This window comes from Botrytis byssoidea (genome assembly GCF_014898295.1).
Source record: "Botrytis byssoidea strain MUCL 94 chromosome Unknown BBYS_005, whole genome shotgun sequence".
NCBI lineage: Eukaryota > Fungi > Ascomycota > Leotiomycetes > Helotiales > Sclerotiniaceae > Botrytis > Botrytis byssoidea.
In genome coordinates, this window is record NW_024065846.1 from 1,573,869 (window position 1) to 1,598,729 (window position 24,861).

The following is a 24,861-nucleotide window of genomic DNA, read 5'->3' on the forward strand; positions in this document are numbered from 1 at the left end:
GAATATTGCATTTAGATACCCCAGCCAACAAACCCCGCACCACTTCTTATCGTGTGCAACATTATACCAGGTTGAGCGAAGGCTAAGAAGTTTGTTCTACATAATTGCCCAATGAATAGGTTCCGAGCCGAATTCTCCCTGTGTTCTTGGTAGCGATTACCAAAAAAAAGGTGAAAAAAGTTTGTATTCATTTGTCTTATCTACAAACCCTATCCTACGCAATGCAGTTCCAGCAAGATTTCTAGATTTATCCTTGAAGCATTATCGTCACTCGATCTGCAATATGATGAGGCGGCTACTATACCTCGTATTCCGAACTCGATTCAACTGCTTGAGATGTGACGAGGTTTGAATACTGCTCATTCAGTGGAGTTGACGCAGGCGTTTTGCATAGCGATAATGAGCTAAAACACATCAGGAAGGACGTTAAGATTCGCGATGTTAAAGTGTTTTCCATACCTATAAGTACTGTCCCCCCAAGACTGTACATAAGAGCAAGTCTATGACACTCTTGTTGAATATACTCCTTTGTGAAAACAATGATTTCTCCAATAACGGCAGGATTGGCATTGTTCACAGTGGTGAACGGTGCCAAAATCACCCAAAGGAATGTGCAAGCTAGTCTGGTAGGCCGAGGCGTCCCAGCAAATGCAACTGGGGTAAAGACTCTGGTTACACCTCAAAACATAACAATTCGTTACAAGGAGCCTGGGAAAGAAGGCGTGTGTGAAACAACACCTGGTGTGAACTCCTACTCGGGATATATCGACCTTGATGCGTACGTTATTCTTGAACCCTGTCATTTGAAGTATTGTAGTCCCAAGATGCTAAGCTTTCTCAGCAACTCACACACCTTCTTCTGGTTTTTCGAAGCTCGAAACGATCCCGCAAATGCACCAGTCACTTTATGGCTTAATGGTGGACCAGGTTCCGATTCTATGATCGGTCTCTTCCAAGGTATGTACCATTCTGGAACACTCATTGGAATCTAGCTGACCTTGCTAGAATTGGGGCCTTGTAATGTTACAGCAAACCTCACTACCGAATTGAACCCTTATTCGTTTAGCGAGTATTCGAACTTACTGTTCCTTTCCCAACCTCTGGGTGTTGGCTTTTCGTATGGCTCTGAAGGCGAAGGAAGTTTGAATCCATGTAAGTAGCTCAGCGCATCGCCCATGAAGACGTACTAACTTCAGTAACAGTCACCAGTGTTTATGAAAATTCTTCATTCGCTGGAGCGCAAGGAAGATATCCTATCATCAATGCGACAGCCCTCGACACGACAGATTTGTCTGCTGTGGCCGCTTGGCACGTTCTGTAAGAAACACTTTTTCCTCTACTGAAGACGCTGAAGCTAGCTGCTCATGCTTCAATTTCTGGGATCTCTCATCTCTGTTATCTTCAGCCTTCTATACGGGTTGTAAAATTTTCATCGTCCTAATGTTTCACAGGCAAGGGTTTCTTGGCGGCTTGCCCCAACTCGACCCAGCTGTCAACCTCAACATGAAAAAGGAATTCAATCTATGGACAGAAAGTTACGGGGGTCACTATGGTCCAGCTTTTTACAAGTACTTCTACGACAGAAACCAAGAAATTGCGAACGGCACTATTCCTGGTATCCAACTAGACTTTAACACCCTTGGTGTTGGTAATGGAATTATCGACGAATATATTCAAGCACCCTTGTAAGTCAGGTCACCAATGTTTGTATATGCATCGAAGATCTACTAATCATGTAAACTGATAGCTATCCCGAATTTGCCGTGAATAACACATATGGCATCAAGGCTTATAACGACACAGGTACTTGAACTGCTACCAAATATTCGTTCACTATACTGACTACAATAGTCTACAACTTTGCGAAGTTTGCTTTGAATATGGGCAATGGCTGCCTAGATCAGATTGGTTTTTGCAGAGCAACAAATTTGACAACGGCTGCAGAGCAAGCAATTTGCACTGAAGCAGAGAACCTCTGCAGAGACGCAGTGGAAGGTGTCTTCTATACATATGGAGGGCGGGGAGCCTATGACATCAGACATCCATATGGTTTGTTTGCTCATTTTGATACACTCCTCAATTTCTTCTCCATACGATTCAAAGATTTTATTGACATGGACTTGAGCTAATCAAATTTTCAGATGATCCAACTCCACCAACGTACTTTCTTGATTACCTCAATTTGGCCTCTACACAAAATGCTCTAGGAGTGAACTTAAATTATAGCGAGGACGCCAACAATGAAGTTTACTACGCATTCCAACAGACTGGAGATTTTGTCTATCCCACTTTCTTGGAAGATCTAGAATATTTACTCGCAAACGACGTTAGAGTATCACTATTTTATGGTGATGCAGATTATATTTGCAATGCAAGTTTATGCCCAGATAGTTAATTCGTCAAACTAAGAACCTAAACTAACATAATCAAATAGTGGTTTGGAGGAGAAGCCATTTCCTTGGCCGCAAACTATACTCACAGCGCTGAGTTTGCGGCAGCAGGATATGCTCCATTCATCGTCGATGGAACAGAGTATGGAGAAGTGAGACAGTATGGAAACTTCAGTTTCTTGAGAATCTATGAAGCAGGTGCGTCATATTTCCTTATACTTATACACGATCAACACTTTATTCACTTACTGACTTTCACAAAAAGGTCATGAAGTACCATACTACCAGCCAGTAGCAAGTTTGGAATTTTTCAGACGAACCTTACTTGACCTCGACATCGCGGAAGGAAAGGCAAGAGTTGCCAGTAACTATTCAAGCCCGGGTGTCGCTTCAGCTACTCACACTGAACCTTTTGTTGCCTTACCGTCATCCACATCAGGATCTAGTACCGCAGCAGTTCTACCAGATGGATTACCCAACTGGTAAAGATGGAAAAGTGTTTCTGTATAAGAGTATACTTACCACTAAGAATCCTTGTCCTGGATTTGAAAGTGCATGCAGGTCACGTGTTGACGATCAATCGTTCGTCATGAAGCAATTATAGATATAATACCAAGACTCTGTTTTGAACTATGAAAAATTGACTGTGAAATATTGACAAACCTTCAAGGTTCTGGTCAATTGAATTTGAATTGCATGAAACATTTAAATTAATTGGTCATACTTCGTGATGATAACATTATCTGTTCCGGGGTAGATGTGGAAATTCCTTAGATTCTTTAGATCCTCGCTTGCGTCGCGGTTCCCCAAACGCGTCGACCTCAACTCATGCATACAAATCTTCCTCCTGTAGTTCCTCATCCCTCCCAATTCATTTTATCCACACAGGAATTGGAATTTTTGTTATCGAGGATTTATTTTCTATATCCCATCCCTCAATTACATATTCGTTTGGTATGAATAATCATTAATATGGACGACGCGACTCTACCCCCGATGCCTCCACCCCGCTCTCCCTCACCAACTCTCCCTGAACATATCCCTCAACCTAGTTCTGGAACTGACCCCCGGAGCCTACCTGAAGTAGAAAAGGAACATCCGAATTACTCAGACAACAGTGGAGAGTTAGAGCCTGCCAGTTCCTCACACGATATTGCGACATTTGTTCCCCTCAAAGAAGAGGCCCCTGATAATGAAGGGAAATCGGAAGGCGGAAAGCAAAAAAGGAAACGAACTAGGTATGCAGGATTATATCACCGTCTGCCCTTTCCTGGTCTTTCTCTTTCAATACTTCTGGCTTAACTTTGCTATTTCCATTCAAAAAGTTATATATTATACGAAGTGTGGTATGCTGATGAGTTGATGTCTGTAGCCCCGAAGACCAAGCATTTCTCGAAGCCCAGTATAAGGAAAACCCCAAACCGAACAAAGCAGCGCGTGCAGAAATTGTCAAAAGTGTTAGATTGAACGAGAAGGAAGTTCAGGTATGGATACTGTCGAGTTCTATTGTACTTTGTTACAAGACGCGTCCCGACTGACTAGTCAATCCCCATAGATATGGTTCCAAAATCGTCGCCAAATCAACCGAAGAAAGTCGCGTCCACTTCTCCCACATGAGATTGCAGCCTTTGGTCTTGGTCTGAATCCCTTGTCTTCTGACCCTGCATCCATAGTCAACTATAGTAGCAGTCAGGAAACAGACGAGCAAGTCGAATCATTACTGCCAAACGAGGCTTTAAGAACACTTGATAATGAGGACGAATCTCGAATTTCACAGGACGTTGCGCTGTCAGGACCCGAAATAACACCTACAATCAAATCTTCAGAGAAACCTGCGGAAGGTACCAAAAAGCTTCCGGTAAAGACCGAACCCAGTTCTCAAGTCTCAGAGACACCCAGCAAGGAAACTCGCTCTCAATCGGTTTCGGAAGCCTTATCTCAATCATTTTCCGCTACACCTGGGTATCTGGCCAATCGTTGGAATAACGTGAACCCATTCTCAACCCCTGTTGCTCCTCACAGTGCCATGTTCACAACTCCCACCATGTATGCAATCCCTGTTTTAATTCTTCTATCGCGAATAAGCTACTGACAAAGTATCTCCAGTTCTCGACCAATCTTCCCATCATCTTGCCCTGAAAGAATCACAACAGATACTACTCCATCTGCTACTTCTCGAGTACGTCTTTCAACTGGCCTGGATGGTAGAGCAGAGTTAGTTGAAGGAGATATTACCCCTCCCCGCCCACATGCCGAACGGCCTACATCGTCATTGCCTAGCGTTATTCCACTAAAGCGAATGCGAAGCCTATATCGCAGCCATAGTGCCCTGCCTCTCGGATCTTCATCCTTTAATGGGCCTTTCACGCCTCGTCTACTAAGTGGCCGCTCGCGTGATGCACGGACTTGGGAATTTTGTGCCGAAGGAGAGCCTCGTGACGAACTCACCACTCAGGCGGAAAATGAGTCCAGTGGTTCAGCAATCGCAGCTATTAGTCTTATCCGCTCGACAAGCAGCAGTGCTTTGAAACCCAACCCAAATAAACGAAACACACCATCTCGACCGAATCTGCAAGGGAAGAGACCTAAAATGGGACGCGCATCGTCAAGTGTTGCGAGGATGCAGAGTGGTATTAAAAAAGCGGGGCAGCCGATTAATGATAAAGATCCGTTGATGAGATCTCCGTCAGGAGACTCGGACAAGGAGAATTGGATCCCGTCTCAAAATAGCGTAAACACACGCCGGCGCCCTGCTCATATTCAAAAGGAGAGTGACAGAGGACCGAAAGGAATTCTTCAAGACAACCCTAGTATCCCTACTCACGCAGACTTTAGCGTCAGCAAGAATAAGCGAAGAAATAGTGCTCATTCTGAGCCTCAGGTTTATGAGGATGCAGAAGCTAGTACAAAGAACACCAAAGCTCCCGATGATGATGTTCAGCAATTTATGCAAGCTCCGGTGAGCCCGAGCAAGAAGGACGATGTCGATTGTATACAAGGGCTTCTATCATTGAGTCAGGGGAATTGGCGATAATCAGGTCCCTACGGGGTCAGTGATACGAGAAATGAATGATGATACGGGGTTTTACTGGAGCTTGATTGGTTGGGTATTGGTCAATTTTTGGAAAATGGAATAAAATTGGTGTAACATTGTGGTGTGGTGTATGGTCAATTATTGTGGGTTCCACTAACATTTGGAAGATCCAAAAATGTTCAATTAATCGAAACAATTATATCTTAAAGATCTGGCAGTCTGCTGGGCGGGTCCTGAATTTTGCGATTCTTTTTTTTCCCGAAGACTTTTGCAATCAAACTTGTAAGGTCAAATTGCTAGATCATGTATTACCACTTGACGCTTTGAAAGTCATGATGAGGAATCCCCTGTCCATTCAAACCAATTAAGCGAGCGCAACCCCTCGAGTTGTATCAAAACAACTACTATTACCTGATCATCTTCAGACACATATTATTGCTCTTAGTTGATGTATCAAATTCTATTGATATTACTTTAGGACATTGTTAGTCATCTTCTATTCACTGTATATGGTGTGTACTTCTTAAATTTGTTCCCAATTTCTTTCTGGCCCCATGCCAGTTTCTCCAGCCCAACAACCACAGAATAGGTTTTTGATTCCTCGGCCAGCTTCAACTTAACAAAACAGTCTCTAACTTCTTGAGGACAACAAACAAATCACCATTTCAATGGAACAAATTTTTGCTACACAGACACCATTACAAGAATTTCGGGCTCTTGATTCTTACATAGATGTTGACTTTGCTCAGCTTTTCAATTCTTCTGTTTCTATCTGTGATGACAAACTCAGATTGAAAGGGTTAGCTGACAAACCTGGATCAGGTTTTGATAAAGGTAATGGAAAAGGAACTGGTATTTGTACAACTGCAGAGCATAAGGCTGTCGATGATAAAGATATCGATCCTCTGACGGTCAACACAAAGCCATTTATGCTGACACCAGAACCTTCACTGCCCAGCTCCAGATCTAGTTCCAGCCCAGCATCCAACTCCACATCCACCAGCAAAAACCCAAGTCTGAAAGTCGATAACACAGCTCAGACTGCAGTTGTCTCTAAAACTGTCCACCAAAAGCAAGCATCTGACAGCACTATCGTTCCGGAAATCAGCATTCCTCAGTACCCAAATTACAAAGGAAAAATCTGCAACCCAAGTGAAATTGTCACCAGCTTGATCACTACTTCAGCAAATTCAATGATCGGCAGTCCAATAAGCCGTATTGAACTCCGAGCACTCTACGAGAAGTATCCCAACATTTGCCCTAAATTTCCTGCACCACGACCAGCCTTCTTCAATCGAGATCTCAGCCAACAAACATATCTACAATGCGTACGGTCGCCCCCAATCACACCGCGCAAATACGGCCAACCAGACTCCCGCCGTCTCGCCGAGTCATTCGCCTCCAGAACACCACTCCCGTCCAAAATTCACTTGCACCCCAGGATGGTGAAAGAGAGCTTGAGGGAATGGTATGAGATGGCTGGATTTATGGCAAAGTGTCGACGCGATGAACAGCTCAATCCTTATCCACATCTGGATATGAATTCGGGATGGAATCGCGCACGAGTTCAGGGAGAACAGTGGCATGATAATTTCAATCCGTGGCAGAAACCTAATACGAAGATTTTGGAAGTGGTTCAGTTGCAAGAGCAGCTTTTGAATTTCTCGTGGGGCGAACAGGTAGATTCAATTGTTGTTGATGGGGGGTTAGCAGAGGGTGTTTTTGAGAAGGTATTTGAGGGCCTGGATGCGGAGAAAGAGAGGATGGCTGGACGCGGACAGAAGAGAATGCCTGGGGCTTGGTGGGCACAGAGGAAACGTATTTTCTATGATTTGAAGGGTAGAGGGTTTAGGGAGGAGGTCCATATCAAGAATTGTCAGATTTGGGATGGGGTAAAGGCATGGGCTGCAAATGATACCGACGCAGAGTCCGGAAAATTGAAGCGGAAAATCGATGTCGTTGAGAAGATGGCCGCGAAAGCAGACGATATGGAACAGACCCAAATTGAGGAGCCCATTCCCAAGAGACACAAAGCCCGACGTCGAATTGCACAAGTCATGAGTGCCACCTGGCGAGCCAAGCGTAGAAATCAGGAAAAGAAAGCGGGTCGATGGACAGACGGAACGCCTCTGCAAAACCGCATGTGGGCCGAATTTCACTGGGTCTTAGATGCACCAGACCATCGCGATCGGCGATTTTTCGATATGCGGGACTGGCCGCGCATGTTCGCTGAGAAAGGTTGGCCGGGAGTTTCTGCGACGCGGGTTTGGGCGGAGTTTTGTCGTGGATGGGGTCCGTTGCAGAGCTGGCTTTACTGGTATACGCTTCAGGCGCAGAGACAGCGTAGAATGTTTAGGGAAAGGGAAGGGCAGAGAAGGCAGAGACAGTGGGCTATTGAGGGTGAGGGCGAAGCTAGGCTTGCGGATGCAAGATTTGGGCATGTTGGGCACCATGGATAAGATAGTGGTGGTAATGGGATATCCGGGTGCGTTGAGGGATTCGACATTTTGGGGCAATGCGATGATCAGAATTTTCCTGATCATTTGGAACATTCAGACTCTACGAGGGTCTTTACACAACCTAGAGTTCCTCGTCAAGTGGGAGAATCGTAGGTTCGAAATATGAAACGAAACGTGTGCCATGACGGCATGGCAGTTCAAAGAGATTTGCGCTGGGCAGTTCCGTTTCTCAAGCTTTATTTGTCAGATGGTGATCTTTGCTTTAATATCAGTTCGTAGCAATCTAAGAAAGCCTATTAATTTCCTATCAGCGAAGCAGTGATAATGTGCATGATGACGAGATTGTTGAAGATAAATTTGCATATTTCGTGCGTAGTATGCTTTCTTAACTGGCGTCCACACTTCATCAAAGTAGTGTCCTTACAACAGCATTTCTGACCTTAACCTAATTGATGTTGATCCTGCTCTTGGTATTACCATTATCATGATGTGTGGTTTATTGGTCTGTACTACGGATTCCTCAGGCGAGACAGCATCGTATGCCTGTTCAATCTCTTGAAATCAGAATAAGAAAGTCGCTTGTTTTGGCTCAGTAATATCGAAATCTGAAGTCCCTTGGCGTTCTTGATAGAACTGATTTCTATCTCTGGATATTTTGGAGATGAGGAAATAGGAAGAAGGTAAACTGAGGATCGATGGAGCTGAAAGCTACACACCACTGCTGTTTAGTAAGAAACGTGAAATCATTTCGCTTACATGCTATTCCTAAGGCCATCAATAATTCATAGACGAAGTTTGATTCGAAGCAGAACGATCGAATATCTCTTTCTTAGAGACCGAAATGATGTGAAAAGAGTAATTCGGGCATGCAATGCAGTAGTGATGGATACGAAAGGGTATTGGATAGGCATAGTCCATTGAGTAGCCAAAAGTTTCTTCGAAATGTTACCATAGAGGTAACGTTCAAGCACCGGAGGTGTTCGCACTTTCCTGAAGTAAAGTTCCCAATAAACCCTTTATACTCTCCATCCACAACCAAGATACATGTATTCCAAATAAACAGTTTATCCGAACCATCTCTTCAATTATAAGCTATCAAACATTAACCATGGGGAGAGCAAAGTTCCAACGACGGAAGGGGAGGAGCCACAACAAAATCATGCCAGGAGCTTCATTGAAAGGCCATTTAATGGCAAAGGGTTTCAACGCTGCAGCAGTAAGCTCACAACTCACAATGAGAAACCATTACTCGATCAATTGAAGCTGATTTTTGTTCAGGCGAGACAAACTTTAAAATTGCAAAAGAAACACTGCAGACTCGTGAATGAGCGTGCCGATATTAAAGTGTGTGAGCTCAAGTCGTCTAGCTGAATATCTCGTTTTGAAGAAGACTGATTATTTCCAGTCTCAAAATTGGGCCAATTCTATTCGTGTGCAAAAGGAAAAGTGTTTGCTTTTAGATCTATTGCCCGAAGTGCGTCTGACTATCTGGGAGTTTTGCATTCTCAATCTGCGTAAGTAGTATCCTGAACCTCTCGTATCTCCGATGATGCGGGCGTATAAATAATAACGTTTGTAGCTTGCGGCCGCAAACCCATCACAGTAGCTATATCTCAACCGCAACTCAATCGAGATCGACATGTGTTTGAAGGCCGACCTCCTTTACATCGTAACAAGAAATTCTACGCACAAGAACGAGCCTACTTTCGCCAGAAGTACTTCGACCAGGTACACCCTACCTTTAGAGCCCAAATTTTCAATCTCCTTATGATTTGTCGACAAGCATATCTTGAAATTGAGGGTGGCGCCCTTTTGTACAAAATAAAGACTTTTAAATTCCTTGAACAGATGACTTTGTTCAGATTTTGTTTTAAAATCCGACGCCACTTCTTCTTTATACAAAGTATGATTCTTGAATATGACATCTCTCGTAACAGGGACTTTACTTTCGTCAATTCTACGTTTCGGATGATTTTCCGTTGTTGTAACCTCAAAAAATTCAGAATGAAGATGAGAATTCTAAGTCGCGAGCTTGCCAGAGAGGGAGCGCCTGCCTTTAGGTTCCAAGGCACCCTTCTCCCAAATTATCACGGACAAGCAGTACTCCACAAACTCTGCAGGTGCCCGGAACTATGGAAGTGGAATCTAAAGCCTGAGAGAGTTGACAAAATCAAAGATTTCGATATTGATGTCAGCGGCGATGATGCCTGGCCCAGCTACTTCAGATTTGGCGGAGACAAAAAGGGTTGGCACCTTGTAAGGAACTTACACGCTATGCACAATATCGACATGAGTGAACTTGTGCAGCGTCTCACGGAGAGGTATCCGTACTACCAAAAACGTGGTGTCAAAGAGCAAACCTCGAACCGCATAGAGAACATATGGGTTGATGTCTGCGAACCTATCCTGGTCCCAGAAACTGCATTGAAATTGTTACAGGAGAAGAACGAGAAAGCGGAAAGGGAGAGGTTGGAGATGGAGAGATTGGAGGAGATATCAGAGGAGTAAAATTAAGAACAAATCGTCGGACAACACAGCAATAACTGTTTATGCTCTTCTAGAACTACCGCAACGAATCGAGTTAGATAAGACTCATACCCATGTATTGATAACATCGGAGAATGGTTGACTAAACCGTAATTCTAAATATACTCAAGTAACCATACAGATATTTACAGATTGCTGACTCGTAATTCTGGTGATACAACACTTTCCCGGCTCTCTTTCTCGATTCTACGTCTCGCTTCCTCGTTCCCCCTTTTCCACATATCTATTCTTTTTAAATGTCCGTTATCAAATCCTTCTCGCCACCACTTCTGGAACTTTGGTAAACTTCTACCTTTACCATTCTTGGGCTCACCTGCCATTTCCCTGATGGTCTCAAAATACTCTTCAAAATCGGGATGGAGAGCTGTGAAGGGTACTCCATCCCCTTTTACTGCGATTCTATCTTCTTCCCATTTCTTTTGCTCTTCAGCTGAAGGAAGAGTGATGCGTCCAGCTAAAAATCGTGCTACAAGTACGGCTTGCCATTCAAATACCTTAAATGTAAATCCTGCGGCTACAGCACCAACGAAAGTCAAGGTAGGGTCCTCGCGCCAAAATATATGTTGATACAGATTTGGAAGACGATTATTGCGAATGGTAGAATCGAGATTAGGAATAAAAGGAAGAGTCCAGGAATATCCAGTACCGAAAATAATATAGTCTACTTTCTCTAATCTAGACCCATCCTCAAAATGGATTGTTCGCTCATCTGTATTGGGATCCGAGGTTATGTGGGATATCGGCGGACGTCGAAGAATATGGGGATGCTGGAAAGCGTAGTCAAAAAAATAAGGATGATATTTGCCTCGAACAACAGAATGAAGAGGTCTTTCAACATAATCAGCAAGAGCATAAGAAATATCAGGACCAGAGATGCTGGCGCCGACGACTACTACACGCTTCCCACGATATGTTTCTGGGTCACGCCACGCTTTCGAATGAAGAACCCTTCCAGGAAAGTTTTGGGAGAAGGTAGAAAGACCAGGAGTTGAAGGAATGAACGGGACACTGTAATGTCCTGCTGCTACAACAACTGCGTCGAAAGATTCCGTCCACCATCTATCTTCAATACCATTGTCAAGGGGTTTGCGCAACGTCAGAACCCATTTCGATGTATGTGGGTCTTGATGAACAAGCTCCACAGTAGTATCGTACGATATCAGATCCGGGTATCCTTTCCGATCCACCAAATCTTGAACATATTTTTCCACCACCTTCCAATGGCGAAATGGCGAGTTTTCTCCATGTCTTTTAATGTTAATCGCTGATCTCGTTTCCGGGAATGGTTCTTGAGAAAAAGACATGGCGAAAGCATCTATATTTGTTTCCAACGTAGGATATATCGAAGTATCAGAAAATCTATATTGGGTATTGTGCGGAAGCGTAGTAGGAAGTTCGGATGGAATGGGAAGAGTCTCGTCTGGTCTGCGAGAAGCAAGCTTTTCAAAGTCTGGAATTTGTTGGACGTGATCTTTCGGATCTCCGAGCCTGTGAGATGAATATGAGTGATTGTTCTATTGTTCTAACTATTCAGCCACTTCGTACTCACCAGCATCCTCCAGCTTTCTCTCTTCTCTCAAAGAGCCGGATCTCATCAAATTCTTGCTCCTGAGCCAGAGCGTCGAGTGCAATTGCGCCAGCCGGTCCAGCGCCGATGATTGCCACTGACTTGATGATTGCCATTTTGTGATGATTGCTCCTTTGGCGAGTGTAAAGATATATAGACAGATGTATTAATATTACTGCGAAGTCATGGAGGGCGTATAGAGGATAGAAAACGCCTCATAGCACACCTCATAGTTTTTATTTATCCTCTGATTAGTAACGGGACAGGAAGTAATCGATCTGCAGGGAACTCGGTATGGCGAAATTTATCGTGCATATCCCCTCACTCGGGTTCGTTTCGGTCATATGAGCCTAGGTAGATCTCAGATAAGATTAGATTAGATCTGGTCCTCTTTAGCTCCATACAAACAAATTGATATTTACTTCATTGCGAACAACAGGTACTGGCTTTCAGTCCTCTCGATCACTAGATGGCTTCCCGCTCAAGCAGAGCCTTTCATATATAGGCTAAGGTCACAGCTGCATTCCGTCATATCGAGGCGCACTGTCATATCATGTTACATCATCTCGATGGTTCTGTGTTATAGGTTACATTTAGATCATACATTAATATGATATCGATTATGAGTTCTCAAATATTCAAGCTTGCTTCATAGAGTAGATTCACATGAGAAGAGGGTATCATGTGCTATCTGCATCCAATGTTGATGAATTGCAAAGAACATACCTAGCCGAATCCCCATTGAATTCTGAGATACACGCTCTTCAGAGAATATCACCATCCTCACCATTTTCCTGTCTCGCGCGTTCCATTTCTAAATTCGTGAGACCCCTCAGCTCTCCTTCAATCTCTTTACATAAAGTACAAGCTTCCGCAATTCTCAACCACTCACACATCGCTGAAGCCGCATTCAATACTGCCGTTCGCGCTCCCTCAGTCCTGGCTCTTTCTTCCATACCATCGACCAAGTTTTCTCCCCATTTATAAAGATTGTTCATATCCATGGCCGCATCTGATTCAGCTCGATGAGGTGCCATCTGATCTCTTCTGGCCTTTCTCCATAGGAATGTACTGATTACTTCGATATTGTCCATGAGAGTCTTGGAATGATCATCGTTGTATGACCTTTCTCGTCCTTTACCACGGTATGGATGATACCGGTGGGAATATGAACGGTTTCGCTCGTATCTGATACCGGTAGAAGATGTATTTGGAAGAGCGCGAATGTAAGTGGTGGTGGCATCTAGGCATACTTGGTAGAGGGTATTCAAGAGGAAGTAGCGCTGCTCAGGAATTGATACAGGTGCAACGATTGTACTATCTGAGGCATCCGAAATGGACATCCTATTATCCAGCGTTGATTTAGACGGTGTGTAAATCCCCATTGAATTTATGGGGACCCGTTCTGATGGAGAGTTATTTAGCATCATAGCAATAGTGGGAAGACAACTGCCAGAAACATGGCGTAGAGGCAGGGCACGTGAATGTCCAGCGCGGTTGTCAGTTGTACGAGAACCTCTTTGGCATTGACAGTAACCCGCGTCTAGTAAGTTCTGGGAGTTTTGTCGGGTCGAGACGGGTGTGATCATTAGACAGTCCGGATCAGGATCAATCGTCGCCTCAATGGCTGGAGAGGACTCCTGCAATACATACCCAAATGACGCTCTATTTTCGCCTTGAAAGAGCTTACTCCTCTCGGCGCTAGCGTTTCCCGTCACCGACGCCATCTGACTGCCAGACGCAACAGGAGGATAAGGAATCGATTGATTAGATAGGTGCATAGGATTATTGATCCCGTTTTCAATGCCTCCAAAACACCGGGAGTGACGTAATGAATTAATGTCAAAAGGATGAAAAGCTTTAGATTTCTCATCGTTGTTAGATTCCATGACGTAGAGAAGGTCTCGCTAGGGCAGAGGTGGTACGAATGGAAGATGGAAATAAATACTGTCAAATTTTTTCAAGGAGGGTGTGAGAGAGATAAGCTCTGGTTTCTCTAAGGGCAACAGGGCAACGAAACATGGTGTGATTCTCGAAGGAAGCATACTTAGCTGGATTGTTCTCTGGCATGATTGAAATGGGTCATGTAATATATTATATTCTGCATGGAAAGTATGGAACGGCAAAGAGCCAGTGCGTTGCATGATGAGGCTTTGTACACAAAGTTACGAAACTCGTGAGTGCTTCTATTCAACTCTATTCTAAGCATTCCAAATGACAATTCTTCCATCAACACCGCTCGCTAAAAATCAATTAGTTTCTTTTTGAAGATATAGATGAAAAGAGCACTTACTGGTGAACTTGCTGACACCACTTTCCGTTCCTTCATAAATGCGGATAGTGCTGATGGTATTTTGATGCACAGTTGTCAATTGTGTATCATCCTTGACTTTTCCTTTCAAATCCATTTGCTTGAACATATTGAAAGCACTCTCCTCTCCAACATCTTTGACCGGACCCCCTTTTGATTCCAAGGAGCCTGTGAGTTGCCATCCTCCTTCGTTACCACCAAATCGGAATGCCTCACAGTCATAGCCTGCCGCAATGATCTCAGCTTCGCCATTCCAGATCAAACTCATAAAAGGGAGAAGCTGCGTGCTGACACTAACAACAGCCTTTGGAGGTTGGTCTGCGCCGTTGGGGTATACGACTGTGATGCTGCTATCGTGTGCAGCAAAGGCCAAGGCATTTCCACTCGGTGAGAACGATACTGCGTGAACCCATCCAGCAGAATTGTTGAGATACTCTCCGCAGACAGTGTTGAATGGCAGACGCTCTCCCCAAACTCCAGGTTCTGGTCTAGCATCTACTCCCTTAATGAAACTTGAGAACACTCTCGCATGGGCATCGGTAGAACCGGCAGCTAGAAGAACGGAATTTGGATGCCATGCGACAGTTGTAATGGTGCTACGGATAGGCTTCTTGATGTGTTTCGAAACCCACCAGTCGTTCTCCTCTTCAAAGTAGCAGATAGCAATCACCCTTGCACCGGATCCGACGGCGAACTTCGTTTCGGAAGGAGACCATCGAACAAATGTGGCCGCACGGTTGATTCGGAGAAGGACGAGAGTAGGTTTATAGCCAGTGGGAGATGGTTCCCAAACCAAAGCATTGCGGTCTGACCCAATATTATCAGCATTGTTGAGTTAAACCGGTAAGATCAATTGGGTGCAAACCTTGAGAGCATGTTACAATTCTACCACTGTTAGGCGCTATATCAACACTGGTGACGGTCTTGTCATGGCCTTTCAATTCATCCTTGAGCTTGAATCCCTTACCGTCTCGTCCATAGAGCTCGACACTGGTGTCGCGTGCTACAGCCAATGTCTGTCTATCGGCAGAGAACGAGTGATCCGCGATAGGATGATGGAAAAGGTGATGAACTTCTGGACCAGGCATTTTGTTGCTTCTTGATAGGAGGAGCTCTCTACTATCACTGTAAATATGTACTTATGTTGGCATTACCGCATGGACGAGAGATGCTTGCTTAAACGTGGGGCGGGTGCTCCCTATACGTCTGCTTACTAACTCATTTAAGCTAGCGCAAGGCTGCGAAAGGCGGACTCTCGAAATTTATATCTATATTGACATATGTTGGAAATATCCCAGAATCAAGACGCGACTGACTACCGAGTAACGACAAAATGAGTGCCGCAGTAAAACCAGTCCCAGCGAGGACGTCGTTCCCTCCAAACCAAACCCTCTACATTACCAATTTACCTTCGTCGAAGATTCAAAAAGATGATTTACGAAGAGAACTCTACACCTTGTGCTCGACTTATGGCCCAGTCCTCGATGTCATAGCTCTGAAGTCAATGAAGATGAGGGGCCAAGCACACGTGGTGTACAGAGATATCCAGACCGCGACACAGGCTATGAGAGCATTACAAGGATTTGAATTTCTTGGACGTGAAATGGTTAGTTGGGAAACCTACAATTCTATTGCTCGTCTACTTAAAATGATCAAGGGCTGACATTCATCTTACTAGAATATCCAATATGCCAAATCAAAGTCAGATACCATTGCCAAGTTGGACGGTACTTTCCGTATGCCGTCTGCAGCAGCGGCTGCGGTTGTGGCCACAGAATTGCAGCAAAGTATTTTCAATGCGCCGCCGTCTGCAGCTACCACCACGAGCAATTTACCTCCCCCACCACCGCCATCAACCCTCCAGGTTCCAGCTCCGGCCTCTGATCACGCTATGGAAGATGCAACAAGCCCAAGTGCAAGTGTTGCTGGACAAAAAAGACGTCGGGATGAAGAGGAGGAAGAAGATAGTGAAGGAGACGTTGCAATGGAGGAAGACAGTGATGACGATTAGCGACTGATGATATTGCATGGCAAAGGCGTTGGGGACTGGTTTGCGGCGTATTGGTCTTGGTCACACGGTTATCGACTAAAATGGATTTAAAGGGCTACGGCTCCTATACAATTCGCATATGAAGTACATCGACCTCTAATGACATGTCAGATATGGCATGTGAACCATTGTGTATTTCCGATGTAACACAAGTGTACATACCTATTTGGTGATGTTTCAATCGTGTGATAGGTTTTGTCGCTACATGTCCACAAAGTGAATATGAAGCTTCAATATCTATATGATTCTTGGATCCATGTATTATATGCCCAGTAAAGACGAAACTCTTTGAGGCGGAATGTCAAAAGCTCTTCTCTATAGATCTTCCTGAGCCATTTCATGAGGCATCCATAGTCCCACACACCCACCTATCAAGCCAAGCCATACCATTAAATAATTATCTGCCGGGCAGTCAAAATTCTCCATTGCTTCCCTGGTTTGACATGGATGAATGAAGAATGCCGGTACATCTGTGATAGGATGCGGCTAAAACATAGTTAGGATGTATTCTTATAGCAAAATTAGCCACTTACAGCAGCAGAAATTCCACCCATAACTCCCATTGCACGAAGTTCACTTTTGTACTCGTCTGGCACGAGATGTCGATATACCGAATCTATGTCAAACGCAGGCTCATGATTTGGTAAATCGTGAAGCGTAAACCACAAAGTCGGTATTCTATAAGTGGGATGTAGGTGAATCTCATAGGTAACGTAAGGCTGGTGAGAATGCAGACTGTATCGGGGGATAGCGTCACTCTCCAGTCTCAGAGGCTTGTTCAGACGCAGTGCCTCCTATATGATGTCAATAAGTCTAAGTATTCATATAGTGTCAACACGAATGAAGAGAGTCACTAACATCGTCTTCATCCTCATCCATCATATCCACCTCTTGACTCGGAGCAGAATTTGGAGCGTAACCACTACTCAAATTGCCAAGAGCAAGTAATAGATCATCATCATCTTTTGGTGGATGAATTAATCGAATGATTTCAACATAGCATGATCCAGTAGTTGCGGTTCGTCCCATAGACAGCTTGAGGTTCTTCCTTGCAGGCCCCAATGATGCTCGACAATATCTTCGATCAAGAAACGCACAGGCGAGCTCGAATTCTTCTTCCGTGAGAAATGGCCACTGACGATATTCATGGCGATGTGTTGCCATCGTGACTGGTTTAGCACTGGCTAGAGAGTCAAAATGTCCAACCCACGATCAATATTGGTGTGACTAGCGTGTTTGCTGTGCTTGCTCTATGCTCTATGTAGGTGGTTCATAAATATTTAGTGAATTCCTAGTAAATCCCGCTAAAATAAAACCCTTTCTCTGTTCAAATGTTAGTTTGGGAAGTAAATTCGCGCTGTAAATTTTGTAGATTCGAAAGTAGAAAAACACTAGTCGTGATAATGAATGGTACTGTATCTTTTGTAGCTTCTCCTTAGGAACGGTCAGATACCCACCAGCTACAGTGCTAGACTTGTTGGCTCGGTACTGTAGACGAACTTACAAGACCTGGCGATTCTAGCTATGTATTCTCATCAGTTACCCCATTTTAAAATAGTGGTCAGGGGTAGCTTTACTTTTCGGTATCTACCTACTGGAGCTCCCCAGATAACTATTGCCATCTATACTGGTATATACGCTCGAATCCTGAATTGCTCTTCATGAATTTACCAGAATCTACGCAAATTTCCGATGATGATTGCCCAAACATACCGGGTAGACATACAAATCTCCATTTCCAACATCTATCAGATTTATTGAACTGATCAGACTTGACTGTTCAAGAAGAACTTGGAAATGCAAATATAATAACAGGTAGGACATGTACACTCGCGAGTGCAATATAAGGCTGAAAATAAAGCCTGTAATTTATCCCAAGGCTCGGTAAGTACGCCTTACGTGTACTGTTCTCTAGAATTTATAGCTCTTGACTCTTGAGCCTCTCCGTTTCGAAATGACACCTAATGATAACCTTCAGATATTTTAAGTTTTTTGTATCTTAGTGTTTGTTTATAGTCGCGCCTTCTAGTAATGAAATGATTTTGAAGTTTCCATGAACAGTCGCGACCCCTTTAATCTACGCCGCTCTCCAGCATTCAACATCCTTCGAGGCACTGCGACACAAGCTGCTTCAAATATCACTCAAAGGGTCAAAGAAGCAGGCGAGCAAGCTTATGAGTCTGGTAAGCAAGCTGTCGAAGAGATGTCCACTTTTTCCATACCAAAAAACGTTCCCTCTTTCACAGATCCTCAGCGCAATTTGGAAAATAAAGCTTGGGCGGCCTCTGGCATGACCGCGAGATCATCGACGGCACATACAAGTGGAGGAGTAATTAGCGGCATACAAGATCGAGTCGGAAACCTTCTTGGAGAAAATAAGGATCTGCCCATGTACAAAGACAAGCCGTATTCATATGCCTCCTCCAGGAGAGCACAACCGTTTTACAAACGGCGGCGCATCATACTTGGGTCCATCGCATTTGTATTTTGTGCGTTATACTTCTTAGGGTTCTTTGGATCCAGTGACGGGACGAAAAAGAAATCGACAGACAGATGGACATGGCTACAGCGACCGGAAAAGGGACCTAGCTCAATTGATTGGCTAGATCGAAGGGAAAGGGTCAGAGAAGCTTTTATTTTGAGTTGGGATGCATATGAGCGATATGCATGGGGCTATGACGAGTTTCATCCAATTTCGAAACATGGAAAGCAAATGACACCGAAAGGAATGGGCTGGATAATTGTGGATGCTTTGGATACAATGATATTGATGAATTTGACGAGCAGGGTGCAGCATGCAAGGGAATGGATTACAAATTCACTGGACTACGACCAAGATCAAGAAGTCAACACGTTCGAAACTACAATCCGCATGCTTGGGGGTCTTCTATCCGCCCACTATCTCTCCACCGAGTATCCACACTTAGCTCCATTGGCCGAGGACGATGAAGGAGCTTCAGGGGAGGATTTATATCTGGAAAAGTCGAGGGATTTAGCTGATCGTTTGCTTGGCGCCTTTGACTCTCCCTCTGGAATACCATTCGCCAGCGTCAATCTCAAGACCACTAAAGGTGTTCCATCTCATGATGATGGCGGGGCCTCATCCACAGCAGAGGCAGCGACGTTGCAATTGGAACTGAAATATCTTACCAAACTTACTGGAGAGACTGAATACTGGGAAAGGGCTGAGAAGGTGATGAAGATTATTGATGATAATGGCATGGAGGATGGACTCTTGCCAATCTACATATATGCTAATACTGGAAACTTCCGTGGAAGTAACATTCGTCTTGGCAGCCGTGGTGATTCATATTACGAATATTTGATTAAGCAATATCTTCAAACTTCAAAAGAAGAGCCTATCTATGAAGAATTATGGGACGAGGCACTCAAGGGAGTTCGGAAGCATCTCATCACTTACTCTAGCCCTTCCAAATTTACTGTTCTTGCTGAGCGACCTGAGGGTCTTGGTGGCTCTCTCTCGCCAAAGATGGATCACTTGGTATGTTTTATGGGTGGAACAATTGCTCTAGGTGCCACTGGTGGCATAACGGAGGCTGAGGCACGCAAGCTACCAAGCTGGAGCGCGAAGAAGGATGAAGAGATGAAACTAGCAAGAGAATTGACGCACACCTGTTGGGGAATGTACAAGGTGATGGCAACCGGGCTTGCCCCTGAAATTGCGCATTTCAACATTGATGATCCACCATTGCCAGAAGATGCACCGCATCAAGCACCTACAAATTTTGATGATCCAGAGAATCAAGAGTGGCGCAAGGACTTCATTATAAAGAACAACGATAACCACAATCTCCAGAGGCCTGAAACTATCGAGACATTGTTCTATATGTGGCGTATCACAGGAGAGGAGATGTACAGAGAATGGGGATGGGAAATGTTTAGGTCTTTCATGAACCACACAGCTGTTGGCGAAGGTGGTGGATTCACGAGTCTCACTAACGCCAATGTTTTACCTGCGCAAACCAAAGATAACATGGAGAGTTTCTGGCTTGTAAGTACACCCTATATCCGCTTGCCATTGGCAGTTTACTGACTTCTACCAGGCTGAAACTCTCAAATATTTTTATCTTCTTTTCTCGCCAAATGATATCCTCCCCTTGGACCAAGTAGTTATTAACACGGAAGCGCATGCCTTCCCACGATTCAAGATGGGCCCATTGTTGTCAACTGGATGGAAGAGAAAGCCCAGGGGGCCAGACGGAAAGATCTTACCAGAACCAAAGAAAGAGCCCGAAGTAAAGGAAGTCGAAGTTCAGGAATTGAAAAGTGGTGCGACGTGAATATAAAAAAGCAAAATTGTACCTATATAATGGATGATGACCATGTAAATTCGTTGTATTTTTATCGCATCTAGATTATAGGCTTTTGCATGCCTTTCTTATTATTATTTGCGGATTTGAACAATTAAAATATAGATACCATTATTGTGTATTTGTATTTGCGATGAAATATCCTGTTTATTTACATTCCGATGGTTTAAATAAATATGTAAGACGAGCTGAATTATTTCACATCACATTGCATCTTGCATTGTACATTTCAATATTTCAACACCTCAACCTCTCCATGTGATGAATGTCTACATTTGGACCCGTTACTGCATTTAATAATCAATTTAGAACAAGGAAGAAAATTGTAAGCGATTGCTTTAAGTAGCGCAATACCAAAACACAGAACGTATATCTCTCAAACTTAAATGATACACAGACATTTGGCCGGCACTTCATTGATGCAACTTTGACAGCCGGCTAATCGAATCGGAAGTTTTTTTTTAGAAAATTGTATTTAAGCGTTGAGCTGTTTAGACGCAAGAAAGACACCCAATGTCAACAATCACATGGTTCTCAGAGACTTAGCCTCTATGGACGAGATCGAGGAGGGAGGGAGGAAGGTGTAATAACCCATATCTACCGTTCAGCTGACGGGGCGGTCGTCGTACCGATTGTTTACAGGTCGAACACCAAGCTTTGCCCAGAAGTTGAGATATTGTACCCCTATTTTACCTACTTGGCAACGATGGTAATACATCAATAGAATGCCATATGCCCTTCTGAAGTGTTTGATGTTAGTTGCTGCTTTTCTTTCTTCTTTCTTCGCCATGTTTGTGGCAATCAGCTTGTAATTGATGAAGTTCATCCCGCTACCATGATGGCTCCACAAGCCCTAGCGCCCCCATACCCCAAATCAAGCTCATCACGTCCAATCACGTCTAATTACTTCGAGCAATCTCATGCAAAAGATAAGCCTTTCACTCCCCGAGATAGCTGTGCCTTCCGGGCTCATAACTTCATCTTCTCACTCCACAAACTTTCTCAACAAACTTTCATACTCATAGTATAAAACATGATGTTGGAAATTACTGGAAAACATGCCATACATTATCACTTGCACAACCTTTGAGCTCTAGCCAACCGGTTGAGAGCTTCAATAGTTACTCTCTTAATTATTCGAGACAACTCAGCCTCACCGGCAATCTTGATGCGGTAGATCTAGATCGACGAGCATCATTCCTAATACAGGCTGTCGACATCTCCTAGACTACATACACATCAAAACTCGAAATCATCAGGATGAATAGTTTCAGGATGAACGATATTGAAAAGGGTTCAGTCTATCCCGATAAAGACCAATCCACAACTCCGGACTACAGTAGCGGACGCGGGGAACCAAGCTACGAAGAGATAACGCAAATAAAACATGGAATAGGGCGTCGCTTTGTTGACAGCTTTCGAAGAGATCCGAGTCTTACTATGACCCCGCCGGGTGTGGTAGGCGCAAATGGGAGAGTATTCCATGCCGAAATTGCCGCGCAAGCAACGGCAAATTCTCCTCTGGCACGAAGATTGAAAGGGAGGCATCTGCAGATGATCGCAATTGGAGGCTCGATAGGTTAGTTGCTTGACGCGCCGAGTGATTTAAGGGGCTATTACTGAGTCGACTTCATGGACAGGTACCGGACTTTTCGTTGCGTCGGGCAAGTCTCTCTCAACTGGCGGACCTGCATCGCTTATTATATGCTTTACACTCATCGGGCTCATGTTATATTGTACCGTGCATGCTTTGGGTGAAATGGCCGTTCTGTTTCCCGTTTCAGGGTCGTTTTCGGCCTATTCGACTCGATTCTTGGATCCGGCAAGTTCATCCATTGATATAACGGGAAAGACATTAACTAATTGCGTGACTTACAGGCTTGGGGATTTGCTATGGGATGGGTATGAGAAACCACAGATAACATGGAACCTAGCATAAAATACTAACTCCTAGCAAACAGAATTATGCAATGCAATGGCTTGTGGTTCTTCCACTAGAAATTATTGCGGCATCTATCACAATCGACTTCTGGGATATACAACAGCGATACGATCACGCTATATTTGTCACAGTATTTCTCTTCACAATTATTGGCATAAACATGTTTGGAGTGAAAGGGTACGGAGAAGCGGAATTCTTCTTTGCTATCGTCAAAGTTGTGGCTATTATTGGGTATATGTGAGTCTAACCGCTGTCATGTTCGATCAACGTTTTGGCCATCATTCTATACTTGCGCTCTTTTGGAGAATTCATAGATGTTTGAACGGAACAAATAACTGACTTTTCCAATAGACTTTTGGCCATAATCCTCAACTGCGGCGGCAGCCTCGAAGAAGGCTATGTAGCTGGTACGTTGTGGAGTGATCCGGGCGCATTTAACAATGGATTCAAAGGCATGTGTAGTGTTTTTGTCACGGCAGCATTTGCTTTTGCCGGCACTGAATTGGTGGGGCTCGCTGCTGCTGAGACTCAGAACCCCAGAAAGTCATTGCCAAAGGCCGTGAAGCAAGTATTCTGGCGTATCACTCTTTTCTACATTGTCTCGCTTACTCTCGTTGGACTTCTCGTCCCATATACCGACGAAAGATTGCTTGCTGCTGGAAATGCGAATACCGCGGCAAGTCCCTTCGTTATTTCTATTCAAAATGCTGGAATAACGGTACTTCCTTCTGTTATGAATGCAGTCATCCTCATTGCTGTACTCTCTGTGGGCAACTCGTCAATATTCGGATCTTCTCGGACTCTTGCAGCATTAGCAGATCAGGGGCAAGCTCCTAAGATTCTGGCTTATGTTGATCGTAAAGGACGTCCTATCGTAGCTATTGGCGTATCGTCGGCCCTTGGGTTTCTTGCCTATGCAGCGGATTCTGGTGCTCAAGCAACAGTTCTGGATTGGATGCTAGCACTGTCGGGTCTTTCCTCAATATTTACTTGGGGATCTATTTGTCTTGCCCATATTCGTTTTCGACGGGCTTGGGGACTTCAAGGTCATAGCTTAGACGAATTAGCTTTTCGCTCGCAGCCAGGCGTCATTGGCTCGTGGATTGGGTTTTTATTTAACGTCCTCATTCTCGTAGCACAATTTTGGACTGGGGCATGGCCTACAGGCTACCAGCAAATGACGGCACTCGAGCAATGTGAAAGCTTCTTCCTAGCATATTTGGCCGCACCCATCGTAATTTTATTCTACGTAGGATACAAATTTTGGTATAGGACTTCTGTGATGAGATCCAAGGATATGGATCTAAAGACCGGAATGCGCGGTCTAGATTTGCCAGCCTTGATAGCAGAGGAGCGATCAGAAAAGGCCGGATGGCCGAAGTGGAAACGATTATACAAGACAGTATGTTAGTTCAACTACAGGGAGTTTATGGTAAGGCGGGTGGATCGGGAGTTTCTATCGTAAGGGAGTTTATGTGCGAGAGATACCATGTGATTTCGGCGTTAAACAAATCATGGCGAGGGAGGATATCCATTTATTTACTGGGAATATGTTATAATACTTCAGCGAGCTGCGCGATACTCTTTCTTGACCACATAGAATAATTACATAAATCAGCCATCAAATCAGATCGCTGTATATCGGACTTTGCCTAACGCGGGTAGTTCCTTTCCTAAAGCTTACAACCGCAACCAATTGGCGCGATTTCAAAGCTTTATATAAGGTAACGGGAACTATTCAAAGGCTTCAAGCTATCATTGCATTGTTCGGCCGAGGCCCTGTGGATAGAAGGATGGGATAAATCTAGAACTACGGAGGTATACAAATAATCCGATGCCCCGCTTGTCATTAAAAGGCGTAGGCGGACTCCGTGTGATATAATTTTCCTCTTCTGTTGACAAATCTCAAATCTTCGTTTGGTTTTACACGATCTTTGGACCGTAGCATTTGCCTCGTTGCTAATTGAGTAGGTTTTTCCATCTAGTCTCGAATGGAATGTGATAATCAAAAGATCTGATAACGTGATTCATATGCATGCGGGCCATATCACCATGTGGGCCACTTTCACCTCAATTCCCACTCACTCAATTCAACACGCGATATATCAACCATTTATTATGGAATCTACAAATAAAGAAGCACGACTCCTTTTAGCCATCGAGGCTATACGAAAAGACAAAAAACTAAGCATTCGAAAGGCTGCTAAAGCATATAATGTACCGCGTACTA

At 44.1% G+C, this 24,861-nt stretch overlaps 11 protein-coding genes across 11 annotated transcripts; 7 read left to right on the forward strand and 4 right to left on the reverse strand.

Moving 5' to 3' along the window:
- Nucleotides 1-539: 539 nt before the first annotated feature.
- On the forward strand, nucleotides 540-2,876 carry EAE97_003293 (uncharacterized protein; the record flags this gene model as incomplete). The annotated part of the gene is made up of 10 exons (XM_038873805.1): nucleotides 540-778; nucleotides 842-957; nucleotides 1,006-1,152; nucleotides 1,203-1,317; nucleotides 1,452-1,685; nucleotides 1,748-1,803; nucleotides 1,852-2,049; nucleotides 2,142-2,371; nucleotides 2,435-2,588; nucleotides 2,656-2,876. The coding sequence occupies 10 exons, from the start codon at nucleotides 540-542 to the stop codon at nucleotides 2,874-2,876; spliced, it is 1,710 nt and encodes a 569-aa protein (XP_038735668.1).
- Nucleotides 2,877-3,362: 486 nt separating this feature from the next.
- On the forward strand, nucleotides 3,363-5,424 carry EAE97_003294 (uncharacterized protein; the record flags this gene model as incomplete). The annotated part of the gene is made up of 4 exons (XM_038873806.1): nucleotides 3,363-3,628; nucleotides 3,763-3,874; nucleotides 3,946-4,436; nucleotides 4,497-5,424. 4 exons carry the CDS (start codon nucleotides 3,363-3,365, stop codon nucleotides 5,422-5,424), a joined length of 1,797 nt encoding a protein of 598 aa, XP_038735669.1.
- Nucleotides 5,425-6,092: 668 nt separating this feature from the next.
- Nucleotides 6,093-7,883, forward strand: EAE97_003295 (uncharacterized protein; the record flags this gene model as incomplete). Its single annotated transcript, XM_038873807.1, has 1 exon — nucleotides 6,093-7,883. The coding sequence occupies one exon, from the start codon at nucleotides 6,093-6,095 to the stop codon at nucleotides 7,881-7,883; it is 1,791 nt and encodes a 596-aa protein (XP_038735670.1).
- Nucleotides 7,884-8,991: 1,108 nt separating this feature from the next.
- Nucleotides 8,992-10,391, forward strand: EAE97_003296 (uncharacterized protein; the record flags this gene model as incomplete). Its single annotated transcript, XM_038873808.1, has 4 exons — nucleotides 8,992-9,099; nucleotides 9,162-9,227; nucleotides 9,289-9,397; nucleotides 9,463-10,391. 4 exons carry the CDS (start codon nucleotides 8,992-8,994, stop codon nucleotides 10,389-10,391), a joined length of 1,212 nt encoding a protein of 403 aa, XP_038735671.1.
- Nucleotides 10,392-10,555: 164 nt separating this feature from the next.
- On the reverse strand, nucleotides 10,556-12,113 carry EAE97_003297 (uncharacterized protein; the record flags this gene model as incomplete). The annotated part of the gene is made up of 2 exons (XM_038873809.1): nucleotides 10,556-11,918; nucleotides 11,980-12,113. The coding sequence occupies 2 exons, from the start codon at nucleotides 12,111-12,113 to the stop codon at nucleotides 10,556-10,558; spliced, it is 1,497 nt and encodes a 498-aa protein (XP_038735672.1).
- A 648-nt stretch (nucleotides 12,114-12,761) lies between these two features.
- EAE97_003298 (uncharacterized protein) lies at nucleotides 12,762-13,886 on the reverse strand (the record flags this gene model as incomplete). Its single annotated transcript, XM_038873810.1, has 1 exon — nucleotides 12,762-13,886. The coding sequence occupies one exon, from the start codon at nucleotides 13,884-13,886 to the stop codon at nucleotides 12,762-12,764; it is 1,125 nt and encodes a 374-aa protein (XP_038735673.1).
- Nucleotides 13,887-14,198: 312 nt separating this feature from the next.
- On the reverse strand, nucleotides 14,199-15,396 carry EAE97_003299 (uncharacterized protein; the record flags this gene model as incomplete). The annotated part of the gene is made up of 3 exons (XM_038873811.1): nucleotides 14,199-14,239; nucleotides 14,291-15,115; nucleotides 15,174-15,396. The coding sequence occupies 3 exons, from the start codon at nucleotides 15,394-15,396 to the stop codon at nucleotides 14,199-14,201; spliced, it is 1,089 nt and encodes a 362-aa protein (XP_038735674.1).
- A 204-nt stretch (nucleotides 15,397-15,600) lies between these two features.
- On the reverse strand, nucleotides 15,601-18,193 carry EAE97_003300 (uncharacterized protein). The gene is made up of 6 exons (XM_038873812.1): nucleotides 17,936-18,193; nucleotides 17,217-17,876; nucleotides 16,892-17,152; nucleotides 16,521-16,844; nucleotides 15,984-16,454; nucleotides 15,601-15,911 (listed from the first exon to the last, which is right to left on the reverse strand). The coding sequence occupies exons 2-4, from the start codon at nucleotides 17,520-17,522 to the stop codon at nucleotides 16,674-16,676; spliced, it is 738 nt and encodes a 245-aa protein (XP_038735675.1). The 5' UTR covers nucleotides 17,523-17,876; nucleotides 17,936-18,193; the 3' UTR covers nucleotides 15,601-15,911; nucleotides 15,984-16,454; nucleotides 16,521-16,673.
- EAE97_003301 (uncharacterized protein) lies at nucleotides 15,642-16,319 on the forward strand (the record flags this gene model as incomplete). The annotated part of the gene is made up of 2 exons (XM_038873813.1): nucleotides 15,642-15,914; nucleotides 15,987-16,319. 2 exons carry the CDS (start codon nucleotides 15,642-15,644, stop codon nucleotides 16,317-16,319), a joined length of 606 nt encoding a protein of 201 aa, XP_038735676.1.
- Nucleotides 18,194-18,411: 218 nt separating the features above from the next.
- On the forward strand, nucleotides 18,412-20,659 carry EAE97_003302 (uncharacterized protein; the record flags this gene model as incomplete). The annotated part of the gene is made up of 2 exons (XM_038873814.1): nucleotides 18,412-20,370; nucleotides 20,423-20,659. 2 exons carry the CDS (start codon nucleotides 18,412-18,414, stop codon nucleotides 20,657-20,659), a joined length of 2,196 nt encoding a protein of 731 aa, XP_038735677.1.
- A 1,305-nt stretch (nucleotides 20,660-21,964) lies between these two features.
- Nucleotides 21,965-24,042, forward strand: EAE97_003303 (uncharacterized protein; the record flags this gene model as incomplete). The annotated part of the gene is made up of 5 exons (XM_038873815.1): nucleotides 21,965-22,268; nucleotides 22,330-22,511; nucleotides 22,568-22,591; nucleotides 22,651-22,868; nucleotides 22,983-24,042. 5 exons carry the CDS (start codon nucleotides 21,965-21,967, stop codon nucleotides 24,040-24,042), a joined length of 1,788 nt encoding a protein of 595 aa, XP_038735678.1.
- Nucleotides 24,043-24,861: the final 819 nt, after the last annotated feature.

Bases quoted from the DNA above. Each gene is read 5' to 3' on its own strand.
- EAE97_003300 (XM_038873812.1), bottom strand. From the start codon at position 17,522: ATGGCAACACATCGCCATGAATATCGTCAGTGGCCATTTCTCACGGAA. The intron at 17,153-17,216 runs GTTAGTGACTCT...GACATCATATAG, and splicing joins TGGATGAGGATGAAGACGAT to GAGGCACTGCGTCTGAACAA. The intron at 16,845-16,891 runs GTAAGTGGCTAA...ACTATGTTTTAG, and splicing joins TGGGTGGAATTTCTGCTGCT to CCGCATCCTATCACAGATGT.